This window comes from Hakea prostrata, chromosome 9 (genome assembly GCF_041222555.1).
Source record: "Hakea prostrata isolate BN-2017 chromosome 9, UWA_Hpros_2, whole genome shotgun sequence".
Lineage (NCBI taxonomy): Eukaryota > Viridiplantae > Streptophyta > Magnoliopsida > Proteales > Proteaceae > Hakea > Hakea prostrata.
Window position 1 is genome coordinate 6,994,313 of NC_142608.1, and position 20,613 is coordinate 7,014,925.

Genomic DNA, 20,613 nt, shown 5'->3' on the forward strand with positions numbered 1-20,613 from the left:
GGGCTTCTGTCATCTTCTTATGTATATCTATAGGTAACTCTTTCCTGCTTTACCTTCATTTAGTACGACAAATACTTATAATTAGAGCTACAGTCCTGTTGGAAAAGTACTAAGTAACCTTGAATTAGAAATTTTGAAATTTTTGTAGCTTTCAATGTTATGGAATCTCTACCCAAAAACAAATGTTATTGAATCGACCACTATACAACAAGATCGAGTGTTGACTTCAATACAGTTCAGTCAATCCATCCATTCAGGTGTTAGCAAAGCCAGAAGGAAAATTAAAGAAGAAAATCACACACAACATAAGGATTCATATGGTATACTTAGACTATGTCCGCTGCTAAAAATTGTTGGTTTTCACCATGAAGAAGATGAAAGAGGTACAATGCAGCGCTACCTTAATTCGCTTTATCTTTTCAAAATAAGATTATATCTATCTTATATCTATCTATAATAGAAATAGATAAACTCTACCAATAGGGGTTGGTCCAAGTGGTAAGTAGCTTGGTCCGCTTAAACAAGGTTCCGGTATCGAAACCTTGTGAATGCAAAAAATCCCCATTGGCCACAACCAGGTGTGCGACCCGGGTCGAACACCGGATTAGTTAGAGCAAAGCTTTGGAAACCGGGGTTGGCAACCCAAAGGAAAATAAAATAAAGAAAGAAATAGATAAACCCTAAATAAAATGGCCTTCTTCAAGTTGCCCTGGACCACTTTTAGATAGTATTCCCCCCTCCCTTCTTTTTTTGCCCAAAACTTTTTAACATGATCGATCTCCTTCACCTTTTACCAATCATGACTTTTCTGCATCTATGTAGACAGATCAAATTAATTGCTTATGTGCTGGTGGAAGAAGGGTTTAAAACAGGGTATGAATTAGTGGATTTACCGGCAAGATTTAAAGTATCCCACCATATAATGTAATACTAGTCGATACGTAACCATATTAGATACAACTAACGCACTAAATTGCATCATCGGTATAATTGATACGTCTCTTTATTAGATTGCATCATCAGTACAATAAAATTTTCCATATGAATCATACGATCATTTAAAATCACTTGACCGTTACTGTTCAGATACAGATAACCTTGACTGCAAGGTCAAACCCAGGGACAACAATATATTAAAATTCAACCTTTGAGGGTTTTGAGGTTTTGTAAGTTCAATTTCTCTTTTAAAACTAGGTGAGTTCGATTTGAAGCAGGATGAAAAGAAGCTCTTCGGGTTTTAGTCCTATTATTCAACTTAAAAGTTTTCATCTCCTTGGCAGATCCCATCAGAAACGATAATCCCGATGTGACCTTGAATATCTCCGACAGGTGGTGAGTGACGAGAGGACGGTTTCGTCTGCATGTACGAGCTACAGTATGGATACAGGTCATGGTTTTCAACCATGGTTGTTTTCTCTTCCACCTGTCATCTTCTTCAACATGCACTGCAGGTATTCCGGGTGTTTCTACCCCAAAAGAAAAAGAAAACGGGAAACACATTGGTTTATGTTGCGCTTGAGATAGATTAGAATCCGAGAATCAGCGAATTTGAAACACCATTTTCGTCAAACCGGAGAAGAGAATTGAGGAGGGTTTCCATCAAAATGTACGTGACGAACGACAGACCAAGACCCACGGTCGTTGCAGTCGTCTTCTTCTTCGTTGTCTTCTTGTTAATGGTAAGCTCCATAAGCTGCGTCAGGCCTCCGCCGGTCTTCTGCGCGTGTAACTTTACTTCTTTCAAAAACAACAGCGATTACCAATTTAACCTAGAAAAGCTATCCAAATCTCTTGTGCGCTACTCCATGGTCAATTCTATCTACGCCTACCGAAACGCCACCGTCGGCCAGAATCCTAATTCTGTTTACGGCCAGTACTACTGCAGAGGCGATGCCACTCGAGATGTCTGCCTTAATTGTGTCACTGCTGCCTATCTCGACTTAAGCAGACTTTGCTCCGACAGTAAGTCTGGAGTAATCGGTTACGAAAATTGTACATTTCAATACTCGAACGAGTACTTCTTCTACAGTAGATACAAGTATCATTACCGCGTCTGGTTGAGTCCACGAATTATCTCTGGAATTGCTCAGTTTGATCGGGTTTTGAGTGATACGATTCACAAGGTCGTCAGTGAAGCTGCCTCTGATCATCAGAGATTCGCCACTCGAGAAGCTAATTTTGTTCAATATAAAAAAACCCTATTTTCTATGGCACAATGCAGTCCGTTTTTATCGAGGAACGAATGTAAAGCATGCCTAGTAGATTCCATGGTTCTTCTGAGCTTCCGTGGAGGCAGTGGTAGTGATGGAGGAAGGGTGATTCATCCCAGCTGTGGTCTCAGGTTTGAGATGTACCCTTTCTATGGACCAAGAGCTTCACCATCTTCGCCTTTGAGAAAGAGTAACACAACTGACATTCATGGTGAGTTAGGGTTTTAGAATTTTAGTATAATTATTTAATACCTAAGAGGGCAGGGGACAATTACCCAGTTTCTCAAGTCCTAAAACACTTCTTTTCAGAAGAATCACCCATATTCCAACCATGAATCCATTAATTCTAACTTATTCCTGCAAGTAGTGGAGATCTAACGTTAGTTCTAAACTGTTTGTGTGCTAAAAAACTAGGAATGTCCTCAAAGGGAATACTTGCCATCGAAATGGTTGTAGTTGGAGGTTTGATTCTTCTATGTATCATCTTGTATGTTATACTAATGCGACAGAAAAGGAAGCACCTATCAAAGGAGTACGGTGAGAGCTTTATCTTTTTCATCTAAACTAGCAAACAGTACTGAACCTGATTTGAAATAAATCTTCATCTTTTACGGCTTTTGTTTTCATTAGTTTCCATTTTACTTTGATATTTTTTCTTCCAATAGTTCAAACACTTTCCTCCCCTTGTTGCTTGTGTTTAGGTGGGGGCATACGTATCGCTGGAGAATCACTAAAATTTGATTTCAGTACAGTTCTTGAAGCCACTGACAGTTTTGCCAACAGCAATAAAATTGGTCAAGGAGTATTTGGAAGTGTTTACAAGGTAAGAAAGAGAGTAGACAGTGAAGTAATCAAACTAGAATTCAGATATGTCAAACTTCCTTATTCTTATGCCATAGAATAGAAATTCTGTTTAGTCATTGATTTGGATTGATTTGGATTGATTTGGATTAATTGAAGTAGCTTTCATTTTGTCAACAAAGTTACTGTAGTTTATTGGTTGCCTGTAATCATTAGGGCATACTTCATAATGGACAAGAAGTCGCTGTGAAAAGACTCTTGACAAGCTCCGGGCAAGGTGAAGTAAGATTCTTGAATGAGGCGAAGTTACTGGCAAAGCTTCAACATCGCAATCTAGTCAAGCTACTGGGATTCTGCTTGGAGGGCGAAGAAAAGTTTCTCATTTTCGAATTCATACACAACAAAAGCTTGGAACATTTTCTATTTGGTTTGCCCTATAAACCTATCTTGTTTTTTTCGCATATTAGTAAGATTTCCACGTGTGTTATATATAGTATAACTACTTTATCCAGATGTGGAAATAAAACTAAAACTCAACCGACTTTGCCCTCTTCTAACCATATAGCAGCAATCAATGATGAATTACTGGACAACTTGACCATATCTTATATTTTAATTCTATCTTTATTTGGATGGCCGTAGATTCGGAGAAAAGCATGCATTTAAATTGGGAGACACGTCACAAGATCATAAAAGGGATTGCTCGAGGGCTTCTTTATCTTCATGAAGATTCTCGTCTCCGAATCATCCATAGGGATCTTAAAGCAAGCAATATCTTATTAAATGAGGATATGAATCCCAAAATTGCTAACTTTGGGCTTGCAAGGATCTTTGGGGATGATCAAACTCAAGCAAGTACAACCAGAATATTCGGAACTTAGTAAGTTTTTGAGCCTTGTTCCTCCAATTGTTTTTGTAACAGAAAACATTTCTCCACATTTTCATTTTTGAAGTTCTTAATTAATAAAGTATCATGCAAGGCACATCTTTTCCATGTTAGGGCTCTGGAATAAATTCCACCATCAACATGAACATGATGGGGATGGGCCAAACATTTAAAATCTGCTGACCACTCCCTACCATTTGATAGGTGGGATCCACTTCCTCCTACAGAAAAATATAAGACATGCTTCCCACTACCGGCTATTCTCAATCCTCCCTGTTTTCCCTCAGAATTGAAACTGCTGGCTTATATTTTTCAGTGCTGGTTTGTACATGGGTGGAAAAACCAAGTGCGAGATCTCTAGAGTCTCTGACCTTTATTTCATGTTTGCCAAAAGCAAAGAGAAAAAGGAAATGTTTATTTGGTGTATCAAGCTAGTTTGCTAAGTTTTCTCTAATTTCAATTGAAAAAGCTAAAAGAGCTACAGACACCTAAAAAGACCATGGCTGATGTTGATAATGACATGAAGAGTCTAGCTAGGTCTTGCCAAGAATGTACTCTGCTAAAACTAATTGAAGGGTGAAAATCCATGTTGGCAACATCAAGTAGACGGGTTACCAAAAAAAATATTCAAGTAGATTTTCTTGATTTATGGGGCTATCCTCTTGCTTCCATTGTTCATTGTCTTTCTCTTCTTTTCTCAATCTTTTATTCTCTATTCATGTTACTTTCAGTTTACTTAATTTGCTTTACCTCTTATTATAGTGTCTGCTTATGAAAGAATAGCTTTTCTTCTCAAGGTTCTCTTCAATTTTCATATTTATTCTTTGAAAAGATCCTGGTAGACAATTCCATTTAGTTAGGCTAAGGCTTTTCTGTTTTTGTTGTAGTTGGTGAGTCATTTTTGAGCTTCTGAATAATTTAAGTGAATTTCATGAAGATGGTTTAGCCCATTTGAGGTGAAACTCTAACTTAGTTAGGACTTTTCAATATGATACTGGCTTCGCAACAGATCTAGAAAAGAAGGCAATGGTAGGAAATTCTTTCTCCTAGACCTCCACCACCCCATTCTACTCGCTACCACCCCTTCCCAACACCCCAAAGAAAAAATTGTGTCCTTAAATCTTCATATGGCATCTACTGAGAATTAACTGAAGAGATGTGATCTCTGTATATATGCAGGCAGCTTTCTTTACTTAAGTCATCATTTACAAATTTCTTGCTTTTATCAATTTTTTTTTTCTTTCTCGCAGTGGTTACATGTCGCCAGAGTATGCAATGCATGGGCACTTCTCTATGAAATCAGATGTATTCAGCTTCGGTGTACTAGTTTTGGAGATCATATTTGGAAAGAAGAACAGCAGTTTCTATGAAGCAGATGGTGCTGAGGACCTGCTAAGCTATGTATGTATGGATGCCTGTCCTTCTTTGATTGGCATTATCTATTATAACATTACTAGTAGAGACCTCAGTTTGCCTTAAAAACCTGAGGAATCTAATTGACTTTAGGGTTCAATTAATACAGGTTTGGAAAAATTGGAGGGCAGGAATAGCACTCGAGTTAATCGATCCATTCCTCAGAGGAAATTGTTCGGGAAGTGAGGTAATGAGATGCATTCGCATAGGACTATTATGTGTTCAAGAAGCACTTCGGAGACCCACTATGACAGACATAGTTCTAATGTTGAACAGCTACTCAGTCTGTCTTCCATTACCGTCCCATCCAGCACTATGTCTGCGAAGCAGCATGGACTCAGGCAAGCCTGTGCCTAGAGGGTGGCCAGCTGAAGCAGATCGTATGCTCAGTTCAATCAATGAGCTAGAGCCCCGGTGATGTGAATTGATCAAAATGTAGTGAATAACGAGTGTCAAACTGAGGTTTCTGTAATATAAGTCTGTCAAGAATGCAGAACAGCTCTCTCTCTCTCTCTCTCTCTCTCTCTCTACTGAACTTCTTTTTCTTGCACAGTAATGGAGATCTTTTTTTTCTTCTTTTCTTCTTGATTGGTAATTTGGTAATCTGTATGTATGTGAGGGATTAATCTGTAATTTCCCCTTCACTGGTTGTATTTCATTTTGGCTCAATTGGATTTATGGTTCACTTTGTTCATGTAATCTTCGAACTGGCGCTAGTCGTTTATGCATTGAATTGGTGGTTTATATGGTTTTTTAGGGCTAAAAGTGTGACGGTGTTAGGGTTCTTCGCTGCAGGTTTTAGGGGTTGGCTCTCCTCTATTCTCTGTGCTAGTTCTCAATGTGTAATTGTTGAAAGTAATAATAGTAGAAGAGAGCAAGTGAGAAGAAGAGGGAGAGACGTAGAAGAAGAGAGAGAGAGAGAGAGAGAGAGACATTGAGGGAGAGAGAGGCTAAGTGTGCGTGTGAGAGAGCACAAAAATTATATTCACATTAATTTACAATGATTTAGTACATAGCTTTATATAGAAACAGAGTCATTCTTTTTAGTGTTCTTGGAGTCCTTCTCTATAGAGTTCTAGGAATCTTGTGGCTGTGGTGCTAGGACTCTAATGTTTTAAATTACATAAAATATTGATTAGGAGTTTGTACCAAGCAGTATCAAATTCTCCTTTGAGTTGCCTAGTGTCTTTGTGAGTGCTGATTGTAAAGTTCTTTTTGTATGTAATAACTGGTGTTTGATCAGCTGCGGAACTTCTAACAGCAGTAGAACTCTTGGAAGTTTGATCAGCTGTGGAACTTCTAACAACAATGGAACTCTTGGAAGCAATCCTAGCGGCATATGCTTGAGATGAGTGACGGCTAGGATGTTGATTGATTTTCTAGATATATCCCTAATACGCCCCCTCAAACTCAAGGGATGTGAAATGACCTTGAGGTTGGCCAGTAAGGTGCTGAAAAGTGGAGTAGATAGTGGTTTGGTAAAGATATCAATTAAATGATCCTTAGTAGATAGGAAAAAAACATGAAAGATCTCCTTTGGCAACCTTATCATGAACAAAGTGGAAGTCAATCTCCTTTGCAGTGAGATAGGTGGCACCAATATTATCACACTAGAGTATAAGAGCAACACTTAGGAATATATGAAGCTTGTGAAGTAGAGATTGTAGCCAAGTGAGCTCAGCCGCAGTGTTAGCAAGAGCTCGATATTCAGATCTGTCACTGGAGCGAGCAACAGTGGATTGTTTTCAAGAACTCCAAGACGATGTTGGGCCCCAGTTAAAGTCATATTAGAGGATTTGTTGATGACTATTCCATGAGAGAATGTACCATTTAAGTACCGCAGAATCCTTTTAATAACAACTAATGATCAAGGGTTGGACTTTATATAAACTGACAGACTTTGTTGACTGCAAATTGTATGTCAGGACGAGTCATAGTAGCATATTGTAGGGCCCCCACAATACTTATGTATAATGTAGGATCAGCCATTAGCTCCCCTGAAAATTTGCTCAACTGGGTAGAGGGAGAAAAAGGATGGGAAATAGCAGTAAAACTTTTGGAAGTTTGATCAGCTATGGAACTTCTAACAATAGTGGAACTCTTGGAAGTAATCCTAACCGCATATGCTTGAGATGAAGTGGCGGCTAAGATGTTGGTTGATTTTCCAGATATATCCCTAATAAAATGATTGTAATCTTTGGCTATTTTGCTAAGGTTTCGTATCTCTAGTTTGAGTATGTTGTTTGCAGGTTGTTGAACAACTTTATGTAAAATTGCAGGCGTTCTTCAAAGTGCTTTGGGCAGGAATGTATGTCACCTTGATCGAACTCCGCAAACAAATTCTAGGGGTTTTTTTTCCTCATTTTCTCCGTCACTCCTTTGATTTGATTTGATTTCCGGTACCGTTGGTTGTGTGATTCAGCAATATACAAGGTCAAATATGTGGAATTTTGGAACTGAATAGGAGCTGAAACCTGGTAAATAAACGGGACAGTTCTGGTCTCCTGGCCAATCAGAACTGGAACCACTTGTGAGAACTGTGACTGATTCGCTTTCTTAGATTCTCTATCCACTATCTTTAATTTGGATTACTAAGTAAATGCTTTATGGTCAAAGAAACATTTCCAACTGGGTGTTTCTCTCGTTCTTTCATTGAGCAGACAGTGAAAACATGCAACATCCTCTGCAATAAGAAATTTCGTTACTTCAAATTCCTGAGTCAATCCATGTTCGAGAAGATAAATAAATAAATAAATAAATAAAAAGCAGCTGGTGACAGAACAACTTGTGGAAAAGTATAATTGAAAGAATTTGTCTAGAAGGTTGCAACAAGTCCAAGCCTGTAATTTCGACAATGAAGAAAGAAAAATTGCCTGAAACCACTTCTGGAAAAATACCAAATTTTTGTCTTTTATCCTAATGTCAACAACTTCTACCTATGCCGAGGTGTAATTGCTGAAGCATTAGAAATCATAAATGAATGGGATATGACGATATCGAGCACTGATTCAGTCTAAACCATTACATGTTTATTCTACTTTTTTTTTTTATTATTATTTAAAATAACAATAATTCAGTCAACGGAGTTGATATTGTTGACCAGAAACCCCTAATCATTCAGTTGAACTGCACATTTGAAGGAGAAAGTTTCTCTTCCCTCAAGTTTAGTCAATTAAGGGATGATGCTTGGAATCTGTTTGCGTTTGGTGAAGATAATCTCTGATCCTTAAAAAAATTATGTTTGACCTGATCCAAGGTCAGCATATTATCATTCATTTTTGCTATTTAAATGGCTAAAACAACGGGAAGAATGTCCATCCATCTATCCAAAATGTATCGTCTAAGGGTGTCTCTTTTCCATCTCCTGTCCTTTGCTTTCCTTCTCCAAGTTGTTCTTGGATCAGACCCTCTCTATCACTTTTGCTCCGGTTCTGAAAATTACACTTCCAATGGCACCTATGAGAAAAACCTGAACAAGTTGATGGAGTCTCTCATCACCAGTGTTCCTTCCACGGGTTTTGCTACTGACTCAGTTGGAAGTTACCCTGATGAGGTATATGGGCTTGGTCTATGTAGAGGTGATGTTTCAAGCTCAGAGTGCAAGAGCTGTCTTGAAGATGCAGACCCTGAGCTTCGCAGTCGTTGCCCTAACGACAAAGAAGCCATTATTTGGTATGATTACTGTGAATTGAAATACTCCTACGAGAATTTCTTTGGCGAGATTGACACGAAGTATAAATTCTACATGTGGAACACCCAGAATGTAAGTGATCCTGAAACATTCAATCGCAAAGTCAAAGAATTGCTAAACCAGGTAGCAACTGAAGCTTATCAAAATTCAAAGTTATATGCTACTGGAGAGATGAAACTTGATGGTTCAGAGAAGCTCTATGGTTTGGCTCAGTGCACCAGGGATCTATCTAATGCTTACTGCAAGGAGTGCTTGGAAGATGCGATAAGTGATCTTCCTAGTTGTTGTGATGGTAAGCGAGGAGGAAGAGTTGTTGGTGGTAGCTGTAATATAAGATATGAGCTTTACTCCTTTGTAAATTCTTAGAAGATTAAGATTGTCATTAGGGTTCAGGGTTCACCCATACACGTTACTAGTTACTACTAAATAAAGTGTAATTAGGGTTAGGAACCTGCTTGGAGAACCCCAGGATTCTAGGTGTTCTTGTTGGCCTCAATGTCTTGTCACCATATGGTAATGGGAGAATTCATGAGGTAATAAAATTATTGAGTTCAGTCTGTTTTCTATATTATACTTATGTAATTTATGTTGGGTATGCAGATTTATAAGTTTTAGGCTTCCTCTTTCCTTAGTTTCCATTCGATCCCTTCCTTTGTCTTCAAATGATTCGTGTGTTCAAGATAACAGTAATAAATTTTCTCACTTCTAAACAAGAAATTAAACAGCAAAGGAAGAAACTTGATTATGTGAACCATTCGTATATACTCATCAGGCAAATTTCAGGTCCTGTTTATAAGGGCTAGGATCATACATGCTGTTGAGATGCTTCATAACCCAACATCCATTTTCAGCCATTGCTCTACTTTGAAGAAAAGGTGAGAACCTGGCGGTTAGGGGTGACTATATGCAGACAAGAAGGGAAATCGTCTGTGATTGATCCTGATTTTCAACAATCCCATAGAGCCAATTCACAGACAGATCTGAATCAGCAGAGGCTGATCCGATCCCCGATTCCGCGTTTTAAAACCCTTGATACTAATAATTTTTTTCGTTCTACTCATATGAGATCATAAAACTTGAAATACTTGTCTCATTTGGGGTTGTATGGCAACGGTCCTATTTCTTGCTTCTTTGCATTTTCCCTGGTTTCAGGTCTTCATCGTTTACCAAAAAAGGTTTGGTATAGGTATAACTGGGTGAATTATATGTTAGGCATCATCCATTTGACTTTGGGACAAGTCTAAGTATTGACCCTGGGTTTGACTTTGGTTTACTTTTATTGGTTGAGATTAGTTTTATAGTCTTAAAAAATTACTAATTTAGAAAAAGAAATGTGAACAGGGAACTTTTTGAGAGAGAAGTAAGATTTTGTTTTAATTGGTGGTAATTTTACCATTAAATTCTTAATTAAGTAATAATTCTACACATATTCATCAATATACCTGCACAAACAAAAATTAAAGTTTTTATTGATATATCATTGATCCATTTATGAATTTATTTTTTTTTTTTTTTTTTTTTTTGGCTAAAAGGATCAGATTTTTATTAAATTTTATGGTAGAAAGTACACAGTTATAGGAATCAAAATACACACAACCCCCAACAACAGTAATTTATTTTAATAAAAATGAGGATCATAAATCATACTAAATATATCTATCTATATCTATAAGTCAAATAAACCATAGATTTAAAATGCACCAAAGAAAACCTAAAAAAACTTTTACTAGTTAAAGATCGCGGTGATGAAAAACGGAGGCATTGTTTGCTTAGAATAGTCTGATTTTTCTGCTAAGAGAGGTCAATCTATTAATAGTAAGAGGGAAAAAACATAAGAAACCAATACAGAATGAGAAAAGAATCCTCAATAGTAACATGAAAAATCAAGAAGCACATTCAGCTGTTGTAAATATGTTTAAAACTTTATATAAATATTTATTTTAATTGTGTCTTTTATCCATGGTTTTATTTAGTCCCGACATCGGGTCCCTCGAGAGGATCTGATTATATAAGAAGATTTATATATATTAAGGGCCCATGTATTAAAAATTAATTATTAATAACCCTATTTTTTCCGCCATATAGGTAAATTAAGGGACATATGGATCCTGGACTTTGATCCTAAAAACTTACATGGGCCAAATTTTCTTTAGTAAGAAATGTAAACCAAATTTTTTAGGTGAAGACGTGGATATGTCATTTGAGTGGCACTACTAATATAGACTTCCATTAGATACAAAATAAATAACGAATTTTGGGAAGAATCATGAAACACCAAATAAGAAGGGTAATACAATTTATTCAAATGAAAGATAAGAAGACCTATTGATTCAAACAGAATGAGTACCTAAGTGTGAAATCATTCGGCCTTTCAATTCATAGATGTGGAGGGACGGACCTATGAATGGGGATAAAATCCCAAAACTCACAAAGAAAAAGGGAAGTGACATAGACAAAAGGAAGTAGTGAAAAAGGGAGGATAAACGATAAATAAATTGAGAAAGAGAGCTAATTGTGGAGTTGAATTTTTTTTTCAAATTTTCAACCCAAGACCTTTTAGGCTCTATATAAACTCAATTTGATGCTGATTCTTGAGAATAAATCGGGTAAATTCTCTCTTCTCTCCTTGTTATTTTTAGTTAAGCAATAAACATAACGTTATTGAATACCTGAGTAAGACTTTTTGGGGTCTAAAAAACTTTAAAGGTTATAGACATAAATAATAAATAGGATCTTGAGGGTGAAGATGGGACACTTGTTAGAACCCGGATTGCACAATTATACTTGTCTAAATACCTTAAAGAAAGTACTCAATATACGTGGGAGCTCAAATAGTGAGTACATTGTGATTACAAAAACTGAAAAATTACGGGAGTTAAAGGAATTGTTCAATCGTTTTACAAAATCGGGGGGGGCTGCTCATAAACAACTATTAAAACCTAAAAGGCTAGGGAGACCCATTGTATCTCTTCCTAACTCCAACTGAATTGTACTAGGCCATGTAATATTACAACTTGATACTCATCCTTGAGCTGCAAAGGTTGCCATAATAATGTGTTATCTTCTACTAAAGATCCTCAAAATATGATTGTAACCCTAAACTTCTTTGCTGTATAAACCAAGTTAGAGAAAAAAAAAATTTGAGTCATAACCAACAGTGCCACATAATCACACTCAAACCCACACTTTCTTAACACCTTACATCTTGTTAGCCTATTCAAGGCTGATGTAGCCAAAGGATCCAATATTGAAAGACAATGCAAATGATGATCTTTATTATTAATCTTGAATGATAATAGAAGGAAGTGGTAAAACTTGAGGACTCACTCAACCCTAGAGGACTCACTCAACTCTTTAACACAAGTGTGTACAAGCAAAATCTATCTTCAAAGATGATATCCTTCCATGAAGTTATATAGAAGAGAGAGAAAGAGAGAGAGAGAGAGAGAGAGAGAGAGAGAAGAGAGAGAGAGAGAGAGAGAGAGAGAGAGAGAGAGAGAGATTAAAGAGGGGGAGAGAGAGAGAGAGACATTAAAGAGGGGGAGAGAGTCGTTAGAAGAAGAAAAAGGGGGGGTGATTGAACGTTCAAGAGCTTTTAATGCTCTAGACCATTTGTCTTGACTTCATCATCCTCCCCCGGTTGAGAAGAACTCGTCTCGATTTTGGATCGCCATAATATGAGTAGAGATCTAAGATGTTAAAAATAGGACTAATATTCATGCCTTCGAATACCTCAATGTGGTAGGCATTATGTCTTATTTTCTTAAGGATGCGACAAGGACCAATCTTCTTTTGCTTGAGTTTCTTGTATGCTCCACTTGGAAACCTCTCTTTTTGCAAATATACCATCACCAAGTCATCCTCTTCAAATTCCACATGGAGTCGATGAATATCAGTATCTTCTTTGTATCATTTATTGGCTATTTGAACTTGTGCTCGAACTTGTGCTTGAATTTCATGAATATGATTTGCAAGCTCTTCCGCTTCTATATTTCTCTTATTAGGATTTGGAATTAGAATACGATCTAAAATGTGACTTGTGCTTCTTCCATACACTATCTCGAAAGGGACAATTTTGAGTGGATCGACACTTCGAACTATTGTAGGCAAACTCCGCTTGCAGTAGAATCAAGTCCCATTAACGAGGATGGTCACCTACAGAACAACGAAGCAAACCACCAAGTGACCTATTCACAACCTCGGTTTGACCATCAGTTTGTGGATGATAAGCACTTGAAAATTGTAGTTTAGTGCCCATAAGTCTCTACAAAGTAATTCAAAAGTAGCTCACAAACTAAGTGTCATAATCCAAGGTAATTGTCCTAGGAACACCATGTAGCCTCACTATTTCTTTGAAAAATAATCAAGCCACATTTGAAGCATCGGAGGTATTGTTGCAAGGAATGAAATAAGACATTTTTTAAAGCCTATCTACCACTACAAAAATAGAATCAAAACCTCTTTGAGTTCTTGGGAGTCTTACAATAAAGTCCATGCTCAAGTCTTCCTAAAGGTGATTTGGTATAGGTAATTATTGATAAAGCCCATGATTTTGAGCCTTTTGTTTGCCCCTTTGACAGTACATTGTTTAACATATATTTCCACATCATGCTAATTTGGGCAAAAAATAATTGTCTTTAATTAATGATAAAGTTTTGTCTCTTCCAAAATGGCCTCCTAAAGCTTGACTTTTACAAGCTTACTTAGTACCTTGGTATTGTTCTTCAAGGTTGAGTGAGGATGAGAGGCAAAGCACAATTGCTTCTTTGTGATTTGAGAGCTTGAGATCACTTTGGGGATTAGTTGATCAAGTGTGGAGTCCAACCCTCTCAAATGAGGTGAATTGGGCTTATATAGAGCACTTTTGAGTGCCTAAACCCAAGGTTTGATTAAGATGTATCGAAATTAAATTCTGATGTATCGGCTCATGGTGATTTCTTGAATACAATTTCGTCTGGGCATCGAGTATTGTATTGCTCTGGCTAATGTATTTAAGTGTGATTCAATAGAGAGACGTATCGAGATGTATCATATCGGTTGGGTCAAATATGGATATGTATCAAGTAATGTATGATAAAAGTATCGCCTGGGATACTTTAAACTTAAGTGCCAAATTAAACCCAATCCCCATTTGGACAGATAATACGGACATAATTTTTCTGCCTGTATTGCAAATTGACGCCAAATGGAGGTTATTAAGTGCAAAAGCCTCGTCCGTGATTCACCATAACGAGCGTTACAAACTAGCTGTTCCTTTTATAATTTGAGAAATACCAGATTGATCGTCCGTCCGGCATTTTGTGACTTAGTTTTCTCGGCAAAACTAGACGGACATCCGTCTGCAACGCGCTTTCTTGTCTTAGTTTGGGACTTGGACTTGGCTTAGGTTTTTGGACTTTTTGGTCAAACCTAAGCCACATACACCTTTCTACTATGTCCTAGGTTAGTCTAGTGACATGAATTCCACATTTTCAATATATTTACATACGTGTGTATGCGAGAGTGTCCTAAGTCCTAATTCCAACTAAATCTTGATCATTGAAGTTCTTGAGTCTTCTTGTACTCCATTCTTCATGATCATCTTCATGTCCATCTTGGCATGATCTTCATGTCCATCTTGGTATGATCTTGGGTTGAGCATGAACATATGGCTTTTACTTGGAGTTGGTCCACTTGTTCTCATCTTGAACTAAAACAACATAACTCAATGTAGCCATTAGTAATTCATGTTTATTATCATCAAAACCAATGGAGGCTGATGTGGCAAATGCTGACATGGCATTTTCCAATAGGGACCTCACCTCTCCTTTTAAACCAAGAGATGCGATAAGGGTTGGGATGTTTATCACAAGTAAAATTTAATTTTTCAACCATTTCTTTAGAAACCATATTTTCACAACTTCCGGAATCAATTAATACTAGACATTTCTTTCCATAAGCAATGCAACAAGTGTGAAAAATATTGTTTCTTAGTCATTTGGTCATCTTCTAAATACTTAAGTGCGGCAAAACACGCCTAATGACAAGGCTTTCAACCTCATTATCAGGCTCCCTTACACTTGAGGAATTGCATCTTCTTGGTCATTTTCATAGGTAATTTCATCATTATCACCCTCAATCAAATTGATTCGATTTTCTTTCTTTTTAGTAGAACAAGAAAATGATAAATAACCCACATCACACATCGATAACACTCATTAGAATCTTATTTTGGTCTTTGGTAAAGGTTTTGGTTTTTCATCACTTATCCGCCTAGTATAGTCCCTTGCAATAATTTTATCTTTCATAGTAATATTGAGAGCCCTCTCAAACCGCCTAGAGGAATTTCTCTTCAATCTTTCTTCAGCTTTGATGGCTAATTGGTGAGCTTCATCAAGGGTGTTCAAATGGTGTAAAGCAATCTCATCTTAAATATAAAGCTTTAGGCCACCAACATATCTAGTCACCAATTGGTCATCATTTTCTTGTAAATCAAAATGATATAAATATTTTAAAAAATTATTCAATGTAATTATTCACATTTGATCATTTCCTTACTGAAGATGGTGAAATTCCATATATAAAATTTGAGAGAAATCAAGATGGATAAATTTTTCACCTAATCTTTCTTTCATTTCCTCCCACTTTTTAATTGGACGAAAAGTCCTCTCCTTTCTCGACTTTGTTAAAATTGTCACCACCAAATCAAGGCATGACCCTTAAGTTTTGTGCCTACAAAATTATTCTTTCCATTTAAAAAAAAATAAAAATTCAATAAAGCCAATCCAACCAACACAGAATTTGGGATTGAGTTTACCGTTAAAGTTGTTTACGTCTAGCCGTATGCTTTTATTGGATTGTCCATGGTTTGTGCTAGCAGCTGAATTGCCCAAAATGCTTGTGGATGCACTTGTTGGGACTAAATGGATGTAGAACTTAAAGAGTCATCACGACCCTCACTTAGGCGCTCCTCCAATATGTGAAAAATTTGGTCCACATCTATTGTAGAAGTTGTTGATGAGTGTTAGAAGCCATTGTAGGAAGTCGGCACAAAACCTCTTGCATCATTTGTTGGAGGTTTTGATTTGCTTCCTTCAATTGATTCACCTCATCTCATAATGCAATTTCTTGCATTGTTGACAGATGAACATTCATCCTTCTTGGCATGATGCTTCTAAATCGAACCTTGCTCTGATGCCAATTAATGTAGCCAAAGGATCCAATATTGAAAGATAATGCAAATGATGATTTTCACTATTAATCATGAATGATAATACAAGGAAATGGTAAAGCTTGAGGACTCTCTCAACCCAAAGTGGGGACTCACTCAACCCTAGAGGATTCACTCAACTCTTTAACACAAGTGTGGACAAGAAAAATCTATCTTGAAAGATGATCTCGTTCCTTGAAGTAGTGACTACAAATGTATAGAAGAGAGAGAGAGAGAGAGAGAGAGAGAGAGAGAGAGAGAGAGAGAGAGAGAGAGAAATGTTAGCGAGGGGGAGAGAGAGAAACGTTTGTGGCTTAACCCAGAACGCATCTTGTGGCTTACTTGGACGACCACCTTCAAGCATAATCCGAGCAATCTAACATTTATAGAGCTCCCCAGTGAATGTTCTTGCTACTTATCCTTATCTCATGTTGACCAATCTCTATTAGAACATAATGAATCAACCACTGAACTGTGTGTGACATTCCATCATACCTTCTTGAATTCCTTTCTGCCCATAGAAAGTAAGGAATAAGAATAAAACCTTTCATCCATGCAGTCCGAAGATCTATCCACAAAGACTTGTCTCTCCATCATTTCAAAAGCTCTATCAAAGAAGAAGGAATCCTCCACAACACCGGAAATTGAAGTGAATAATTTCCAACGTTCAACAGAGAATGGGCAACGTAGAAACATGTAACACAAATCCTCCATTGCTGCATGGCACAAATCACATTGCCCATTGAAATCCCTATATTCTTCATTGTTGTATCAACTGACACCTTTTCCTGCACTAGCTACCAACTCACCATTGGGGATTTTCTCCTAATTTCATCCCATGCACACTTCGAAGAGAACAAACTACTTGGCATTGATCACCAATTGTACACATCCTATAAATCTCTAGTACGCAAGGGAATTAATCGAATATGATCAAACACCGCCTTAAGACACTCGAGAGTACACCACTGGGAGCATCCACCTTTCAACTTCGATATCTCAAAAACACTCATATCCAACGCAGAACGAGTAGCAACGGTACATCCAATCCAATAGTCAGTCTAGAACCCAACACTACCCCCATCTCTTACAGCCACTACTCTAGCTCACCCATTTTACCCCAACCTTTCTTAGCCAGGCAAAATTGATGAACCAGTACCTACAGTACCTCGGAAACAGATCCTCTACCCCCACTACTCCCGTGACCCCAAAATTCCCTCAGACACCCCACTCGATACAGGCCACGCTAGCCCACCTATGTCAGATAGGCTGTGAGAGGGAAATTTTAGGGGCATGGCATCGTAGGGGTACAGGATCTGGACTACAGTACCTGCATACCATTCTTGTTACCATTCTTGTTGACAAATCTACACCTAAGAAATAAACTCGTCTTTTTACGGATTCCCAACCCCCCCCCCCCCCCCCACCCACCAAAAAAAAACCCTAAACAGTACCATTTATCAAGTGTTTGACTCTCTTTTTTGAGTCGGTAGATCAACAGGACTGGAAGGAAAACTAAGGAAGCACTATAACGATGGGAGACAAATTGAAAATAGACAAGAAGGCAAAAGGGAGATATTTCAGAGGATTTTGGACGACAAGCTTTACAAAAGTTTTCCACTTCTCCACAAATGTCATCCGTTGACTATTGAAATTCTTGGATGAAACTCATTCTGGAAGATATTTAGAAGTATCGCTTTCATAGAATTGAGAAAAGCTATTGTAACCATCTCTTTTTATGACTTGCTTCCTGTTAACCTCACCCCCAACCTTGACAATCTCCTCCTCAGAGAATGATTTGCACCAAGTAAGTAGATTATAGGGAAATTAGTGATTAACTACTTTTAGGTTTTCCTTCACAAATGTAATCACTCAATGTTTCACTTAACAAAACTAACTAAAACTGAATTTGCATTTACAAAGCTAACTAAAATAGTGATTTTTCATCCCTATTTAAAAATTGACTACACCAATCATGGGGGCGAAAATATCCAAAGGGTAAGAAAAATTAGTGACGAATCCCTTTTGGACAAAATAGTGATATTTCCCTCTTCAGTGTAGGGGCGTAAATGGATAACCGAAGTCCGCTGCTGAATTCGTATCCGCATCCGTTTAGCAGTATCCGAACCCGTCCGACTACTAATAGGACGCAGATATGGTATACCCCTTTCTTACCGATTATTATCCGTCCAATAAAATTATCCGATTAAGTTACTTATTTTGATTTATTTTTTTTGATTTTATAATTTTTTATTTGACATATATGACTAGTGTTATAGACTTTCTACTAAAATAACTACCGAAGTTGTTAAATTCTTAAATTTCAAAACTAGTCTCACAAATAAAATGGTAAAAATATCAACAAGTAGTCGAAAACCTATATTCAATTTATATACATGACTATTTAGAAGAATTTACTTTAATAAATAATTATCCGATTATCATCCGAATCCGACTGAATCCGTTCGAAAACCGAAAGGATATTATCATAAATATGATAGGATGCAGATATGGTATTACCACTATCCAATCCAAATCCGATCTGTTTACACCCTTACTTCAATATGGTTAGTTTTAGGGGTTAAAAGTATCCAAAGGAATGAAAAATTATATTAGTTAGTTTTATAAATGCAAACTCAGTTTTAGCTAGTTTTATTAAGTAAAACATTGAGTGGTCACTTTTGTGAAGGAAAACCCAAAAGTAGCTAATCACGTAATTTTCCCTAGATTATTTGGGGTCTGAATAAATTATGTCCTCGTATGATGAGAACCACCCAAATCAAATCCTATATTGGCATGGTTTTCTATTTTAAAATCTTTGTTATTAAAAAAAGGAGGGGGGACAACTTTTTTCTTGTCTTCGTTTTCAGAATCAAGAAAGAAGGAAAGAAAGAGAACCTCTTCATCTCTCATTATCATCAGTTTTCAACCTAATATGCATTTTTTAGGGTTATCACATCTCCATCTTCTTTCCCTCGCTCTTCTTCTCCAAGGTGTTCTTGGGCTAGAACCTCTCTTTCATATATGTTCAAAATTAGGGAACTACACTTCTAATGGTACCTATGAGACCAACTTGAACAAGTTGATGGCTTCTCTCTTCTATCGTGTTCCTGCCACAGGCTTCGGAAATGTCTCAGTTGGCGGGGATCCTGACCGCGTTTACGGGCTTGTTCTATGTCGAGGTGATGTCTCAAGCACAAACTGCAAGTCCTGCATTGTTGATGCAACGAAGGAAATCCATAAAAGATGTCCCAATAACAAAGAAGCCGCCATTTGGTACGATTATTGTCTCTTGAAGTACTCCAACAATGATTTCTTCGCCAAGATTGACTCTCCAAAATTCTACATGTTGAACACCCAGAACGTAAGCGATCCTGCTTCATTCAATGAGAAAACAAAGGAATTGTTGAACAAGGTGGTTGCTAAAGCTTATCAAAGTTCAAAAATGTATGCTAATGGAGAACTAGTTTTTGTTGGTTCAGACAAGATTTATGGTTTGGCCCAGTGCACAAGGGACCTCTCCACAGCTAACTGCAAGGAATGCCTGGACAATGCAATAAGCCACCTTCCTAATTGTTGTGATGGTAGACGAGGAGGAAGGGTCATTGGTGGTACCTGTAACATAAGATATGAGCTCTACCCCTTCGTGAAGTCTTAAAACATCATAATTTAAGTAGGGAATGGTTTCTTTGTCAATCCATGCAAGTTAAAGGGGGCGGACTCGATGTTGAAGGCTTTGCATAAGTAGAGTGGATCTATATATACCTACTAGATACCATCTCTAGCCATAAAATTATGAGCTCAAAAAATTAGGCAACATGTTTCATGCATGCATGCTTGTGCACCATCCACGGCCATGTGTGAAATATAGGAGGACTAATTTTGCACTCTAATATTAGATGCCATGAATTAGGATTAGAGAGACGTTTTTGAGTGATGGAGATAGAGAGAAAACGTGGGAGAGAGAAAGACTCAGTTTTACGTGGTTTGATTGATCTCTGCAACCAACGTCCACAGAATGTGATTTGTTTCCTTGAGTTTTACTGTAGTCCAACTTAATATATATAGATACAAGAGTCATTGTTCAACAGTAGTCTAAGAATCTTGTTATAGATTTTGATTTACATAGGGTTGGCATTAGGGTTTTACATAGATTGGGTTTCCTGTGTGTTTGATTGTAACACTGAGTCTCGTCCAATTGTTGAGATGATATAACCTTTTGCAAACCTTGAGGGATTGGAGGAACTCTTTTTCTTAGAAGCATCATGACATAGATTGGGGTTCGATCTTATCTTTTGAGGGCGAAAAACCATTATTATCTTAACATCTAGGTTTAATTTTATCTAGTCATGTAATACTTCACCTATTTATATGGTTGGTTATGTTAGCTAAGTTTTATGGAATTTCATTAGTTTGACACAAC

General features: G+C 37.3%; 2 protein-coding genes and 1 pseudogene across 2 annotated transcripts; all 3 read left to right on the forward strand.

The window, feature by feature from the left end:
- The first annotated feature begins 1,604 nt into the window (after positions 1-1,604).
- LOC149004362 (cysteine-rich receptor-like protein kinase 25) lies at positions 1,605-5,728 on the forward strand. The gene is made up of 7 exons (XM_089168635.1): positions 1,605-2,400; positions 2,595-2,747; positions 2,912-3,033; positions 3,228-3,438; positions 3,654-3,891; positions 5,148-5,298; positions 5,420-5,728. Exons 1-7 carry the CDS (start codon positions 1,605-1,607, stop codon positions 5,726-5,728), a joined length of 1,980 nt encoding a protein of 659 aa, XP_089024761.1.
- A 2,894-nt stretch (positions 5,729-8,622) lies between these two features.
- Positions 8,623-9,686, forward strand: LOC149004363 (antimicrobial ginkbilobin-2-like protein). Its single transcript, XM_089169001.1, has one exon. The coding sequence runs from the start codon at positions 8,642-8,644 to the stop codon at positions 9,365-9,367; it is 726 nt and encodes a 241-aa protein (XP_089025127.1). The 5' UTR covers positions 8,623-8,641; the 3' UTR covers positions 9,368-9,686.
- A 9,439-nt stretch (positions 9,687-19,125) lies between these two features.
- On the forward strand, positions 19,126-19,848 carry LOC149004364 (antimicrobial ginkbilobin-2-like protein pseudogene; annotated as a pseudogene).
- The last annotated feature ends 765 nt before the right edge of the window (positions 19,849-20,613 follow it).

What these genes read in the sequence shown, in the direction of transcription:
- LOC149004362 (XM_089168635.1), top strand. Translation starts at nt 1,605, where the DNA reads ATGTACGTGACGAACGACAGACCAAGACCCACGGTCGTTGCAGTCGTC. An exon ending in ATCTTCGCCTTTGAGAAAGA is followed by an intron (nt 2,401 to 2,594) that starts GTAACACAACTG and finishes ATCTAACGTTAG; the next exon opens with TTCTAAACTGTTTGTGTGCT. An exon ending in CTTGGAACATTTTCTATTTG is followed by an intron (nt 3,439 to 3,653) that starts GTTTGCCCTATA and finishes GGATGGCCGTAG; the next exon opens with ATTCGGAGAAAAGCATGCAT.
- LOC149004363 (XM_089169001.1), top strand. Translation starts at nt 8,642, where the DNA reads ATGTATCGTCTAAGGGTGTCTCTTTTCCATCTCCTGTCCTTTGCTTTC.